Source organism: Ambystoma mexicanum, chromosome 1p (assembly GCF_040938575.1).
Source record: "Ambystoma mexicanum isolate Mex_15411 chromosome 1p, UKY_AmexF1_1, whole genome shotgun sequence".
NCBI classification, from domain to species: domain Eukaryota; kingdom Metazoa; phylum Chordata; class Amphibia; order Caudata; family Ambystomatidae; genus Ambystoma; species Ambystoma mexicanum.
Window position 1 is genome coordinate 968,438,751 of NC_090921.1, and position 16,607 is coordinate 968,455,357.

Sequence of the window (16,607 nt, forward strand, 5' to 3'; positions counted from 1 at the left end):
TTGGGCTCTCGCAATATCCTTGCGGTAGTCTGCAATGTTTGAACCTCCTCCCCCCTAGTGTAAATGCTGTTAAGTACCTGCTCTCTTCTGCTGAGGGAATCGAGAAAAATGCATTTTTCAAGTCAATGACCGTGAAGTGGGACGCCGTTTTTGGAATATTGCATAGTATTGTCGCCGGGTTCGGCACTAGAGGGAACTCCTTCTGAATCACATCATTGAGTGGGCGTAAATCTTGTATCATCCTCCAGGAACCTCCCTTCGCCTTTTTAATCGGGTAAATGCATGTGTTACATGGGGAGTTTGAGGGCACTATTATTCCTTGCGCTAGCAGTGCGTCTATTGTCTCTCTGATCCCTTCTTCTGCTTCGCGTGACAATGGATATTGTTTTACCCGGGGTAGAATTGCTCCCTGTTTAAGTTTTATTACCACAGGCTGAACCCCATGTAGTAACCCCACATCGTGGGGGCCATTTGTCCATATGTTAGTGGGTACTAACCTCATGTCGTCATCAAAAAATGTATGTGGTGCTCCTACTACTGCCATTAATTCAACTTTAGTTTTTCTGGCTGTAACTACAATGTCGCACGGCATTGCTAGTTCCATCACTATTTCGCCATCTGTCTCAGTGTCAGAAAATAGGTCTTCGTCCGATAGCTCCCGCAGTGGGATATTTGCATTTGTACACAGTACTGTCCGCCACTCACATCCTTCCATGTCAACGCCAATCACACATATTCTGTTTGCTGATACGTGTACTGCGTGTAAATCCAACGATAGCACTGACCCGGGAGCTGTGTCGGGGCTCACTATGGGGCGGAAAAGGAATTCGGCTGGGATCCTCCAATCCATCCTTTTTAGTTCTGGTACTATGAGAGCCAATGTTCTCATGCCCTCGATAAACATCTCCTCGTTTCTTGGTAACCCTCTGATCTCTTGCATGATTGTGTGGCCGTGTATTACTGCTAGTATGCGGAGGGGACATATGCCTGGTGTTGAACATACGATACCGCTTTCTGTGAATGATATTGTCATATTTAGTTTGCTTAAGAGATCCCTCCCCAGCAAATTAATGGGAGAGCGTTCATAGTACAGTAAGGGTGCTTTCACTGTTTTACCCCCCACTGTCACATCCAATGCCTCTGTGTAAGGAACTTCAATTACAGCCCCAGAGAACCCCTGCGTCTCTAACGTTTTATTAGATAACGGGAACCGGCCCTCTTTAATACATGATTTTTCCGCTCCCGAATCCACCATGAATATGAATTGCTTGTCTCCTATCTGCGCTCCTATCAATGGTTCCTCTGATGCATTGTGGGTCGTAGATAGTACTGGACACGCAAGTGCTCTCTGTGGGCTGTCCTATGCGGGGTGTCTCATTGCCCCCCCTTGATCAAAAATGTTCCCCGAAACTACTGACACCCCGCTATAAGGTGCGGGGGCAGGCGCTCCATTAGCTACTGTGGCGAAAGTGTTACCTGGCGTGTATTGCATATTGTCATTATTCTGTGGGTGGTTTTGTGTTCTGTACTGATGTCCGTGTAGTTGTGCGTTACTTCTTTGTCCTGCATTTTCTGGTTGTTGGTATTGTCCCATGGGGAGGCCGTATGGACTTCCTGGGTGGGGGTGACCGTACTGCTCTGTCTCCTGGAACCCGTTGTTTTGTCTGCTTCTGCACTCCCTTGAGTAATGCCCCCATCTCCCACAATTCCAGCAGCTCCCCTGTGGACCTCTGGGACCCTGCCACCCATTTCCTCCCATTCCTCCATACCCTTGTCCTCCTCTTCGGCCCCTGTACCCACCTCTTCCCCCTCTTGGGGCCCACCCTTGCCACGCGAGACCTCCGTTCTGCTCTTGTTCGTTCCACTGTCGCTGGCCTTGTCCGGCCCAATTAGCTGCTATTCTCCCTTGTATTGCTATCTGCCCCTCCTCCCCTTCGTCTCCCTCCCTCATGAGTGGGAGTCCGGCTACCGCTGCTGCAACCTTCACTAGCTTTGATTGTACCAACTTCGCTTCGTCTGCCAACCTTTTCTGTGCTACTTCCCTCTCTCTTTCTTTTATTCTTTTGCAATGGTGCACTATTATGCTTTGGATCTCTGGCCACCCCTTCGCCTCAACACCTGCTATTTTGTCGAGTGCCTTCTGCACCTCTTTTGGGAGCCCTCTCTTGATGATAAAGTAAAACAGAGACGTTGACTGATGCCAGGGCGTGCCCGTTTCCGCTCTCCACATCTCCTGCACCCGGAGAATGTAATCCATAGCATCTTCCCCATCATTCATTGTACATTGCATTACTGACTGTAAATCAGGGATATCTGGGAACGTCTCCCGCAGTGCGTCCCACACCCTTGCTCGCACTGTATTAAAGGAAGCCCCGTCATGGCGATCACAATTCAACGCCACGCCCGGGAAACCAGCCTTAGCCCATACTCTGTCCGCTTGATCTCCTACTGCGGATACTAGTAGGCTTTTCACATCGCCTACTGCCAACGGTATGCCGGCGGTATGTTTCTCAAATGCATATATCCACTTGCTCGCCCCTCCTGACAACGGGGGCAATAATTTCATTAGATTAGCCTTGTCCATCTGGGCCCAGGGTATATAGTTTGGTCTCCCCCCCCTCTGTGTATCAACGGAAGTTGTAACTTCCCTTTTGCAGTTGCACCCTCCCCTACCTTAGTCGCTGCTGACTCCAATGACGCCATCTTCCCCACTCTATTTCTTAGTCGTCCCATCCATTCATCATCTATAGTCCCTAGCGAGCATGCACCGTCCACCTCCTCGCTTTCCCCTCCTACTGCCATACTCAACCTATCACTCTCATCCATCCCTCCTCTGACATCACATAACAAGTCCTCTCTGATCCCTCTCTCTCGTGATACATCACCAATGCTCCCTTCTACTGCTCCTACCTCTATTATTCGTGTCGGCTCTTCCTCAATTCTGAACAGTACTTCCCCCTTTTTCCATCCTTCCTCAATTTGTCTACTTTCGCTTGACGCTCTAGACGTGCGTCCTGATTGTGTAGGGGCGCACGCTGTGCGCTCACATATGTCTTTTATTCTTGAGAGTTCATCCCTTGCCACAGAAAGCCTCGACTCTAAGTCACTCGTTAGCTTTTCTATATCCACTCTCTGTGTGCTTCCCTGGGCGCGCTCTCTAGTGCTTTCGTATGGCGGGGGGGGCTGTTGGTCTTTGTGGTGTAACAGTTGTGGGGGGAGGCACATAAGTAGGGTCGCTATATCCTGCTGCGGGGGCTGGTTTGTTCAATATTGGGTACAAGCTAATCACCTCCGTAGGTTGTTCTGTATTTAACTGGTCCTTTTCCCCTCTTGGAATCATGAGTGGGTTGTCTGTTGTGGACGGCAGATCGACATTTGGTGCCGGATCTTTGGGTGGGGGTACTTCCTCAAACAGTCTCCAGAGGTCTAATATCTCCTTCCTGTTCCAAATCTGGGGCAATCCCTCCCCTTTCAATTCTGTCACCCATTGATCGTGATATTTATTTATTCGTTCAGCGTACCCCGGTAGGCTCTTACAAATATGTGACAAGGGAGTTTCTGCCCCCATATTCTAAATCACTAGCAACGACCGTGTCCACCTCCTTTACTTTTAGTTAGGTGTAGATATATGTATCTATATCTTTATGGCACAGACAAGAGCGGACGTCTCAACGATATCACCCAAAGTTATTCACTGCGCAAATCCTTTCTTACTCACCACAACTCATCCCCTTCCCATTCCCATACACTCTCATGTGATTTCACTTACAACCAATCAACTACTAGTTATGGCCAACACTCTCTAGCACCCCCTCGCGGTCAACCGTTCGTCTCCAATACTCACACGGTGCGCGCACCCCTCACAATACTTTCCCACTCACACCTCGTCTTTTTTCCTCCCTTTCCTCCCTGGCCAGCTGTCCCTGTTTTTCTGCTGAGGTTACTGTGTTCACGTCTGTACGTGCCACTACTTAATCCCCACTCCTACAAATGTGCTCCCTATTTTATAGTTCTTCTACAAGTATATTTACCTTATACCCTTTTCGCTTTCACCCCTTGCCCCGTGGAATGGAAAAAAGAAATAGAAAGAGTAGCAATCACTAAAAATATTCTCTGTGCCTCCCTTTGCCAGACACCAATAACGTATTTTTTACTTCTTCATATATTCCCAGTACTAGTTTAGATAGCACTATGCGGCGCCGCCTTCCACCCCCTTTCGGAGCTAGGTTCCCGTCACTTCTACCTCTTCACTTACTTCTTACTCCTAATGGCCATATGCAAAGAAAAGATAAAGAAAGTTTTAAGACCTGTCTTTAGTAGACACCCGTGATTCTCTCCTCTATCTGCCCACGTTCTCCTGTTCACAAGTTCCCCTCCCTCTCCCTTTATGATCGCTCGCACTCGGTACTCACGTGCCCGTCTTGAACCGATAGTCTCCGAAACTGGGTCCGTCCAGGCGGTGTTGCCTTTCTGCTCAACAGTCAGCCCCGGCTCCGGCGAGCGGTACTCAAAGGGGATTTTGCAACCGGGATCCCGTACCCCTTCTAGTTTGAGTGCGCACTTCTAAGCGTACGGGTCGCCGTTGGCGGGTAGCTTCCCGGAGCCGGCTCACCGTGCGTTTCCCTTTCTGACCGGAGATTCTCGTGCCAAAAGGGGGTCGTTAAAAGGAGTTCAGGAAAAATAAATTTGGAAATATCACGCTATCGGGGTCACCACTGAGTGGAAGCACCCCCAAGTTAGCACGATCCTCCCCGCAATGGGAGACAATAATGGACACTCCCGTGATGGGAATAAGGCCAAGACAGAGTGCGGGTGAGCGTAAGTGGGAGTTTATCAAAAGAATATGGCATGCAAAGAACTCTGCAACCTCCGAGAGCGCTCTGCCTGACAATCGCAAAGGCAGGCGTATTTCTAATACAAAAAACGTCATCAGAACCTACACACTATAGGGGGCACAAGTTAATTGGGATTGGGTGGCGTCGACTAACTATAGGTGTTGCTGCAGCGTGGTTGGTCCGGGTGGGAGGACGTCACTGGTCAGCCTCGTGGGTTGGGTTGGGCCTGGCAGGCCGGCTTGAGGTCATCCGGGCGGTGTTGGTACGCTGGGGCAGCCTGTGACAAAGATGAATACCTTCCCTGACTTAGGTGCCCTAGATCATGCACATTGCAGTTACTTGAAACCCCATATCTAACTTCTACAGTAAATCTTTCAATCAATACAACACAGGAGGAATGCACCTTGTGAGGGGTCTGGTGGTCATCTATTGGATTTACCGGTGTTCTGACGTCTGGTATTTCAGGTCGAGGGGCTGGGCTCTGGGGGCTTGTGCCGGGTGGTACATGTTTTATTACTACGTTAGAGGCTACTATGAAGGGGGGCTCTGTGTCTTGTCCCATTGTCGGGGGTAGTCTTTGTGCGGGGTCAGACTTCTTGGGGTGGTCTGGGGGATTGTGGGATTTACGAGAGGGTGCTGGTAGATCAGTGGATTCAAACGTAAGTTTATTACCGTGCTGTAAATAACACAGGTGGCGGCCGGTGGCCTTGGATGCAGTGTTGGGGCCTCTGACTCTTTGAAGCGGTTCCAGCTTGGTCGGGGGAGGTGGGGGAGCACGGCACAGGCCTTAGCTTTTTTCTACTTGGCAGGCTTCGTAGGGTGGGAGGGAGAATGGCCTTGCATATATTCACAAAAGGTATTTTCCTCGTGTGTTGCCTAATTTTGAATACAAGACTTTTATATCATTTGTCTTATTTAAACTACTATACCATACATATATACTTCGAGTTCATTAAACATTTCGTTAATATATTCAGTCTGAGTACCTTTTCGTTACCTAACATTATATTCACTACAGTGTTTGATTATTTTATGTACATTAGACGTTACATGAGGTAGTTCTAGGTTATGGCCTACAGAGATTGATACTCGCCGCTATGGGTGATTAAGAAAACATATACGAGTTCAGGTTTCTACATAAACTTGAAAGAACACTTATACAGATAAAGGTTATACGTTTCGTCGACATCTTTCTCTGTGGTTATAGCAGCATTAGTACAGACCTGGGGTGACATCATATAAACGTTACATCTTTATGGTTGATTCACAGTTTACAGAATCTGTTTAAACAGAGGTAGTTCATTAATACCAATACTTGAATTATTTTCTACTTTCTTCAGATAGTGATGCTTCAGTTTTTTCCCCGTCGCCCCGGCCTCGCGGACCAGGTCATGCGGGGTGCAGTATTACATTGTGAACGATGAAATGTTACAGTGTTAGCATCTCGGGTTAGCTCATACCCGACTTTCTCATGGGAACGCGCTCGCAGCGGATCTACCAGGGCTACGGCGGCAGGGATACTTGGAAAGCCCTCCAAAGGTGGGGGCCGCGCTACAGCGCGCTGAACTCACGCCATCTTTGCTGGGCAAGAAGGCTTCTAGGCCTGTCTAAACGTTAGTGTGTGTGTGAATGATGGATACGTGGGGGCAATGTCATCGGCGGGCAAGCCCTCCTCCACCTGGGCCCGGGTGGCATGAGGGGACGCTCGGCGAGCCATGGTCCTCACCTGGGGAGAATAATGCAGGAGAGGGGGGCCTTAAAGGCCTGTCCTCCCCTACATTACCCAAAACAGAAATAGTGGTCACAAACACAGCAGACACACTAAATTATTTTTAATGGCGCTGAGCAAAGAACCCAGAGGCAAGGTCCAAGTAACATGACTAAAAAGATCTGTCTACAATCTGCAATCATACTTTTTTCAGGAAAGATTCTCCTCTCACTTGTCCACTCTTCAAGGGTGCACTCCTCTAGCAATATCTCCAAACACTTCCTATCTCTTTCCAAGGCTCTCTCCTTCTGCCACCATCTCTGATTGGTAGACTCCCAGTCTCAAGTCCCTTTCTCATTTTGTTAACCTGTTTGGGCACTAATATCAGTGTTTCCACCTTCTTCACCATTTTGAACAATGTTATCATTATTCCAAACGTGTTCACCTTTTGTGCACTGCGGTCACGGTCCCACATTCTTTGCCACTTTGGAAACTTCTATCATTATTCTCCCCTTCTTCACCTCTTTCGGTACTGTGGTCTCTAGTCCCACCTTCTTCACCAATGTGGGTGCTGCTGCCAATGTCCCCCCCTTCTTCATGCCGTTGGGGACTGCTGCCCCTATCCCCACCTTATTCATCCCCTTTTGCACTGCTGTCAGTGTTCCAACCTTCTTCACCCCCCTGGGCACTGCTGTCACTGTTCCCAACTTCTGCATCCATTTGCATACTTCTTTCCCACACTTTCTTAATGTTCTCACTCTCTTTGACCACTACTCACTCACCTTGTATCTCCTGCTGCCGCTTCCTAGGTTCCTTGCTCTAGTTGATGAAGCTCCCAGGCTCTAGAGAGTCCCTCCTCGAAGAACCACTTTGTAATCTCAGGGGCCTTCCTCCATCCTTGCTCTCTCGTCCATACTTCTCCAAGTTGTCTCTGCCTCGCCTCTTCAATCTAAAGTTTCTTCTCCAAACACACCCATGCTTGAGCCTCCTGCTCCTACAGCCCACATTGACTGACTGGGCTGCCTTGGTATTATTGCGGTAAGCATCCTCCCCATGGGTACGACGACTCCTGATGGTCTGCAAGCGTCTTGCCAAAGTGGAGAGGGTAAGTGATTGGTTGGGGATAATTCCCTTACGTCTTTCTGTTTCTTGCCCTTGACGGCAGACTGAATTCTATGTAGGCTGGGTATGCCTTTCTCTCTGCAACTCGCATGATAGTCTGGTATTTCTCCTTCAATGGATCCCGATTGGGTCCTGAAATGTGAAGCTGGGGATGGGCAGGGTTTCTCTGACTGTCTGAAATGCTCTGATGCTGAAGAGGGCAATTTTTGTACAGAGAAGAGGGCTGAGGTTGCTTTGCCTACTCTGGGCTAAAGTGGTGTGAAGCTGGGGAAGGGCCATATTCCAATGACTCTTCCATGCTGAATAACTGTGGAGCAGGTGAGGATCAAAATTGCCCCACTGTCCCAGAAAATCTTCCTAGGTGCTGTGGCGGGGGAGTAGTCAATGCTTGTGCAAAGGGAAGGTCAGTCTTTGCAAAGAGCAAATGATCAAAGTTGCTGTGCTGGTCTCCTGGGCCAATGCCTCTGAGATTCTGGGGACTCTGTGGGGGGAGGTGACCCCGATTTCCCTCAATTCTGAGGTAGGTAAAATGTTAGTGCACCTGTGGCTGTCCCGTGCTCTGCACTCAGGGCCCCATGACGATGACCAGTGGGTCCTCCTCATTTCACCACCCATGGCTGCCCATACTCCAGATGAGGGAGGTACCAGTCCCTGTCGGTGACCCCACTGGGAACCCTCAGAATAAGGCAGGGAGTCTGTGGCAGTGCCTACAGTTAATTACTGTAGGAGCCTGTGTTTACCGAAAGGTCATTTCTGTGTTTGCATCTTGTGCAGGCAAGAGGTTGTTGCAGTGAATTTGATTGGCTTCAATAATAGTGACATACAGTCATCAGGGACACACACAATCGAAATCTTCAGTGTGCAGAGAGCCCAATTTTGGCCTTCATAAGGATACCATTTTAGTGGTATGATATGTGTGTCATTGGCTTCCTCTCCATGCCAGAATACTGTTCAAGACTGCATGCATCATCTATAAAGTACTCACGAGTAGCACACCAGCATACATTGTGGCTAAGTGCAACATATCTAGTTGGACACGTTCTTGCTCAGCAAATCGACCCACTGGCTCGAATCACAATCAGTCTGCAAAGAGATTAACCACAAACAATCCTTCTCTTGTCCCACACCCACCCTCTGGAACTCAATCCTGGTATCAACTTGCAACACCCCAAACTTTTCCAATTTCTAAAAGTTCTTAAAACGTGGCTTTTTCAACACCTGACCAAGAACTAATCCCAGTGGATGCACAAAGCACAACTCACAGTATTGTGCTACTGTTAAAAGATGCCAGCCCAAACGCTGGAAACTCCCACCCTGAACAGTGCTCCAATGCTCTCAAGCTAGGTCCACGCTTTAAACAATCAAATAAATAATAAATAAAAATAAGGCAGTAGTGTTGCTCCTGCTTATGCACTAGATCAGGGTTTACCAAGAACAGCCATCATATGCCCTGCTAAGCATATCATTTACCTACCCTCTGTTTCCAATTTACAGCCATGTAGTGCCATTAAGGCTGTGCTGGGCAAATGCCTATCCAATGCCTACACAAAAGCCAGAATGGCTAGTTTTTGTTAAGCTTGTTTACACTGTAGGCAAAGCATTTTCTAAAGAGTTATATATGAAGAAATAGTTTCAAATATATCAACGCAATGAGCTGTATCAATTGATTTTTGTGTGATGATTTCTAAAGGTGTATTTGTTTTTGTTGTTTTCAGCCAGATCAAGTGTTAGTAGCTGATGTCCATATTGGCAACACAGAGACAGTACTTCATAAAGACAAAAAAAGGTGTGTAGTGATCGCCTTAGTTATTTTGCTTTCCTGTTATTGTTACTTCAGACTTGCGTAAGTAACTATGTCAGACACATATGATTTGCTGTTATTTTGGGCCAAAATAATTATTTCTGTCTTCTCCATTTTCAAACAAGATAACGGAATGTAATTGGATGCAACTGATTTTCGATTATGTAAAATATTGATATTAGAATGTTAATGTAGCTCATTTGTAGGAGTTGGAGACCAGGTTGCAAAGATCACAAACTGCCTCAAACTGTGTGCGCAGTCAGGCCTTCAGGCATCTGTTGAATAGAGAAGTGTCTATTATAGCAATAAAATCTGTGGCAGTGGGCTGGATCAGCCAATAACAGTTCGCGGCCCAAGTTATAGGCTCAAGCGAATCGAGGGCTTTAATGATGGACGCTGGTGCCATTACAAGGCCGATCTAGGCGGCCACCTTGGGTTATTGCTAATAACACCATGGGTTTCAAAATCGGGATGCTAATAGCAATGTGTTTGGTTCAATGAACAGTTGCACGTTCACAACGACTGGTTAGTTCAAACAAATGCTCCATCAATTTGGCTGCCACGGAAATGGAAGGCAGGGCTTGTGTTGGGCTCCACAACTCACATTTCCATTTTGGGTTTGGTAGGTCGAGGGGGTGTCAAATGTACCAGGGGGCAGTTTGGAGTAGGTCGGAAGATGGCAGCCGGGTGCGAGTAGCTGTCAGCTTTCTTGGAACGTGGCTTGGATCATGAGATTCATCACGATCCAGGCAACCTGAGTGGCTGCTGCGCCCCCTGCCCTTGTTGAGTTGTGGGTGATCCCTGTAACATTCTCTGCTGCCAGGGGGTGTTGCATGTTTCACCATCATTTAATTTTTCATGGGTTAATATAATGGGACCATTATTTTCAGCGGAAGTGCAGCAAAAGTGTGGTCTGTTGTGGAACAGCCCTTCAACATGAGCAGTTTGTGGAGGAACCGAAAAGCTTGGTTCAGCCAAACGCAAGCAACTTCAACTTTAAAAGTTGCATGTCACGAAAAGTGTGGTCTGTTGTGGTCCATTGGAGGCCAGTGAGATAATGGCTGCAGGTGTAGGATATCTTGCAACCCTTGTTTTGCCTGGATCTGTCTCCATGGCAACGGGAGGACTAAACTATCAGTGTGAGTAGACATGGACATTTCTACAGGGTTGAAATACAGTTTAAAGAGCAATGCTCCCTCTACTGATACCACTGATCTATTTGTTATCCCATTTAAAACACCCTGAGATCCACCGGAGACAGGCCCTAATGTAACTGAACCAGGGTTGCGTGAAACTGAACCCATAACCGATACATTTTCTACTATTACTAAATAGTAGATACATTACTAAATTCTATCAAGCTATCCCCAGGAGAAACTAAAACCAGTGTCAGTGGCGACACCGTAGTTTTCGATGAATTGCTCCTAAGGATGTGCCATAACTTTTACGATGCCTCTGGTTCATCACCCCATACTGAGGCGAGTAGGCTAGGTACCATACGGACCAACCATCCAAGACCTACTGCACACATTTCCACCTTTGAAAATAACACTAGTGGAGTACTAAAATCTCCTGTGAACTACAATCGAGACGCAAGCCCCATATTACATCATACTGTGGATATATTGGGTCCCTCATCGATTTCGGCCTTGCAGCTTGCACTCCAATCATTGTTTGCTCTGTATGACAATATTAAAGATATGGTGGAGTCTAATTCCTCTCAGTTAGCTGTGATTTTGAATAAATTGAATAACGAGAACGATTTTCTCACGAAGGAGTTGTGGTTGTGGCTCTGTTCTTACTGACTTTAATGTGGAGACACCTGAACCAAATAGAACAGTTGACGACTTGCACACCTTGCCTACGTTTTGCCAATGACACACAAGACAGACTGAGTGCATCTCTGGACTTATTCTGCTCTCAAGAAAGGGCTTCTGATACCTACAAACTCTAAGGTTCGGCAGTGGGGGGCCCCTGCGAAGCTGCCGATTTTCCCAGACTGCCTATATCTATACCTAAAAAGACAAAAGTGATTAAAAAAAACTAATTTAAAAATCAAGAATCAACCGAACAGTAAGCATAACAGGAAAAGGTCATCAAGAAAATGTCGTAGTTCTTTAATGCTAGAGCCGGAGGTTGTAGACTTAAACACACACTGCCTCATCACGAGTTTGGCGGTAACCCTTAAATGCAGCGGTAATGCTATTACCGCCTTTTTTATGGATCCACCAAATCACAGGCTTTGCGGATTCCCTCGATTTTGCCTATTTTCGGCGCTATTACCGCCAGCGGTAATAGCGCCGAAAATTCCCCATCGGGCCCAATGGGGAATGGGAAATTGCTGAATGGGCCCAATGGGAAATGGGGACTTACCGTTCTGCCAAAACCGTGATCCGGCGCTAATAGTGCTGGGGGGTTTGGCGGTAGGGCTAATAGCCCAACTCGTGATGAGGCCCATAGTCTGAAACCATTACCATAATTGGGGCTTTGAGTCCACCTGCCTTGTCGATGAATGCTACTATTGATCCTAAGCCCAAATCAAAGAAAACGAAAAGAAAGGAAGAAAATCAATGAAAATTACAAAAGGGAAAGTAAATACATATATCGCAGATTTCATTGGTTGAGGGCATCGAAGAGGCAGATTTGGCTTATGCTTGCTCTGATGCAAATAACAAAAACACTGCTATGGTAATCAACTCTGTACAGGGTAGTTTTGACAGTTCATCTTCTTTTCCTACAAGTCTAGTGACTAATGACAATATAGACTTTAATGACAGAATAATATACTTCCAGAATATAAGGCTTATTAATGAGTCAATCCATCTAAATCGCTCCACCCTAGTTCAGATTTTCTCGGCCATTCCTGCACTTCAATGAATCCACTCTCTTGTTATTGATGGGGCGATTTTCCACAGAGGGGTAGTGACAGACTAGTGGCCCAAAAAAGTAGAGTGTCTAGTTTGGGACCATGTGGCTGATTTTAGGTTTATGGGTATTGATGCCTTAAAGTTTACTAACACACTTCATCTCTAATGGAGCAGGACATGACAATCGGCTGGCTACCCATCTATCCCCCTTGCTTATTAAAAGTGTTTATGACACTAATTCTCAGAGAACAGATATAAATGTCAAAACCGAACCAAAACTCACAGACCTTCAAGAAGATTGGTCATGGTTAGCAGCAGCACTTGTTTATAAGTCAGGGTGTAAAGACCCAAACCCCCAACTTTAGCATTGGTTCTTTAAACATTTCCTCTTGCAATTGCTGTGGTTTCTTGAATTTAGCGAATGTGTCTAAAAATAACTGCTTTTAACAGCTTTGATATAATTCTGCTACAAGAGACTATGCTAACCAAACCACTTTTTGCATAAGGATTTACAACATTTTCTAGTGAGACTACCTAGGGTAGTAGAGGTCGATCTTCAGGGGGTGTTGCTATAGCATTTGGTCTGAAATTGAATCTGCAGGCTATCCTAATGGCTACATTTGATAATTTTCCCCTGGCAGTTAGCCTAGTCTATCAAAATGGCTTTCACCACTATGGAATGCTATTGATTCACATTTATTATAATCCTGCAAAAAAGGTATAATTGACATGCAGCAACAGATCAATGAAATTCTAATAACATGATTGGGGGAGGGCCATCAAAATAATATCTTTATAGCGCTGGACCTCTCAATGTGCCGACTGCTTAGTAGAATGCAATGATTTCCTGTCACTGGACTCTTCTGACTTGAACTCCACTACTAAATCCAAGGCTGCTTCCTGGTCCCAATTTATGGCTTTTTGGGAATTATCATTGGTCCTGCCCTCGCTGAGGCCAGATCTATCTAATATAGTGACATGGAAAAGGGGCCCTTCCGCCTCCTGGATTGATCATGTTTTTACTTGATGTAAAGGCGCATTATAAAAACCCAATCAATCTAAATATATAAAGGTCTTGTGTGTGTCTAACTGTTGTGGTCTCTATATGGTCTTTAATGACTACGGAGATCATGCCATCATGTCCGTTCATCTCAGTTTTTCCCTTCTAGTTATTCCTCATCACGCTCATGCATCCTACTTGGCCTTTTTGATTTCATACAGAGGAGAACTTAAAGTGAAATGGAATTCTAGGCTTATGGAAACATTTAATAATGCTTTGGAAAACGTGGTGAGAGGTAATGCTATATCAAACAGTGGTTCTATTTTAGGGGCTGATGAACACTGAGTTACAGTATATAATATTGTATCTAGAGTAATAGGGGAAGGCACAACCTTTGTACCTAAACATGCATCGCATGCTTATAATCAAATGGCAAAAGAGGGCTACATTTAAACATATACACAACCCATATTCCCTAGTCTTTAGTATGGGGGAAAGAAAAGGCTCACAACACCTATATAAATGTTACTAGGAGGATGAAGGCTGAAATGTATGCTGCAGACAACCAAAAAATGTTCCAATCTTTAAAGGGAAATAATTATTCTAGATTCTGGGAACTCACAAATAAGACATCTAAAAACCAGCAACAGACCCACATTAACATTATACCAGAAACAATATGGGTAGCTTATGTAAGGGGGGCATGGTATCACAAGTATGACACTGACACAAAAGGTACAATTTGAAAACCTTTATTAAAGTTTCTGGGTTTGGAAAAACTTCTACTTTGCCATATGACTAGGATGGGAGTAGTCTTGAACATCAAATGAAAAACAAAACAGTACTAGTGGATTCTGTCAAATCAAAATGGCGTATGCTAATAAAACCTAATACCTGCCCTATCTCGTGTACAAAAAAGTGTGTACAGGAGATATGTATGTAAAGGAAAATCAGTGTTCAAATATAAAGAATAAATGTGACTGAATCAGCTCTCCTCCCGCACGTCAGACAGCACAGACCCTGTAGGCAGAATGACACACTCTGGCTTGGGTTTTTAACACATAAACAGTTCAAAACGTGTATCAAGGCCTGCCTGCCCTTCCACATTAAAGTCTCTCTATTCAGCCTTTCAAAAAACCTTCAACAACAAAAAGTTCACGCCGGTTCCCCTCTGTCAGGCTAAGACTTCAAAAGGTTCACTTTGGTCCCCCTCTGTCAGGCTCAGACCTTTTACAACAAAAGTTCACGTTACTTGCAGGGCGCTGCCTTCCCCAAATGTATTACACCTCGGGTCTGCCTCAGTCGGGCTCAGACCGTTTTCGGATTTCAAAGACCTTCGAATGTGCGTGGTTTTCTCTACCGACCTCCTCAGGCCCACTTTGACTCAAAGTTCAACTTTCGGCTTTTTACTCTCCCCTTCTCTCTGGGTTAGTTTTGATCACTTTGCTTTTACAGTTCATTCACCTTTTCGCTACACACAATTCACCTTTCACAGAGGTTTTCGAATGGGCTACTTCCTTTTGCCTGACCATTCCATTACTCATTATCGCTGGTTTCATGGCTGTCCTTATTTTAAAGTTCATCCACTAGTCTGCCTTTCTTCGCGTCTCATACACACGCATGCAGCGTTCACTTGCAGTATAATGTTGCAACTTCAATCTTTCCTTAACACACCCCGGTCTCTCAGGTCGCTTGCCAACTCACCGGCTGCGTGCGTTTCTTTCTCCTCTTTACAGTTTTCCAATGCATGAGTCAAGGTTAGTACCACAGGCTTGGCCTTGCCTCCCCAACTCTGCCATTTACCCAGGAGGTTTGCTGTCATCCTTGAAACATAATTCAGCCTTCTGCTTTGGGATGTGGCCTTCTCCACGTGTCTTTCACAGCCTTTTGGAGGCAACGACCTCCGGTAGGGAACTCTTGGGGTTCTCGCCCCGCTGCTCTTGTCCCTTGGTCTGTCACTGTGCTCCAGTGCGTTTGCCTTCAGCCCAGAAGTTCTGCTATTACTCGTGTTCCACCTTGCTCAGAGTGTGTCTCTATGTTCCGCCTTTCATCCATTTGGGCAGAGCTAATTGGTGTCAGGTGTATGTATGTAAAGTCAAGTGCCTGACTTTGCCTGACCTGATTAGTGGGACATGTCCAGTGTGATGTATAAGATTTGGTCTTGTTACTCTCAGTCGCCCTCTTCCTCAGCCCAGTATTTGGATAGAAGGGAGGGGGGGAGTTGGGACCTTTGATAATCCTAAAAAATATGATGGGTTACGTGTACAAAAAAGGGGGGAATGCTGCATTTCACCATCGGCTGCCTCACACCCATTCCCCCGAAGACCCCCCCCACCCAGGGGATCCTCCTGCACTGGTCCACCTCCAGGGTCTGGGTCCAAAGGCGGTGGCCGTGCCCTATCCACCTCAGAGGGAGATCCCCGGGGACTAGAGGGTGATAGACCCTTTGGTTTCTCACACTTAATATAGTAAAAGGTTCGCCAAGACTGACAATCATGTTGCCATCAAACCTTTGAGAACTAGGCATTATATAGACTGGACAGAGGTGTTTTCTATCGAGTACATACATGAGACAATTTTAAAAATGAATCAATATAGAGACAATCTGGTCACAATTACATTAAAACATGACCCTGAACTCTGGTCTTCCATGCTATGCAGAATGTTCATGGAAGTTGTCAACAAACAGAAGCTCCCATCTCATGCCACTAATTGAGCATTATTCAGATTTACAAAAAGGGAGATATAATGGACCCGGCTACTTACCGACCATTCGCGATCCTGGATGCTCACAGTAAGGTTTTCACTTCTTTGTTATTAAAGGAGTTGGATTATTCAGTATTAAATTTGAATCTGCTTACTCAATATCAGGTGGGGTTTCGGAAAAAACAGGGAGCCTCCCTAAACAGGTCCATTCTTGCTCAACTGCATCCACTAACCAAGAGATCAACAGCTACACCAATTTACATAGCTAGTATGGACATGACTAGTGCCTTGACTGAGTTCTGCATGAAAGGCTGTGGGCAAAGCTCAGAGGGGTATACCAGAAACTCTCAGGTAACTAATTGTACTTCTCCATGAGGAAACTAAGATTATGATTAAATTAAGTGTGGACGGTCTTTTATCTCATCCTATTGACACTTTCATTGATCTTAGGCAGGGCTGCATCCTTGCTTTGTTACTCTTCTGTCTATATCTATCGGATATCAACAATCTATGGCAATCTATGAATTCAATATGTCTGGCTAAATTGGGTTCCTTGGAACTGCATTGG

At 45.9% G+C, this 16,607-nt stretch overlaps 1 protein-coding gene across 1 annotated transcript in view; it reads left to right on the forward strand.

Annotated features, from left to right (window-relative positions):
* The window catches only part of LOC138582452 (uncharacterized), a 1,938,885-nt gene that overhangs the window by 1,825,740 nt on the left and 96,538 nt on the right, over nt 1-16,607 (forward strand). The window contains exon 17 of the mRNA XM_069653763.1: nt 9,381-9,451. Coding sequence (XP_069509864.1) covers nt 9,381-9,451 — 71 coding nt within the window. The remainder of the gene's footprint in view (nt 1-9,380; nt 9,452-16,607) is intronic.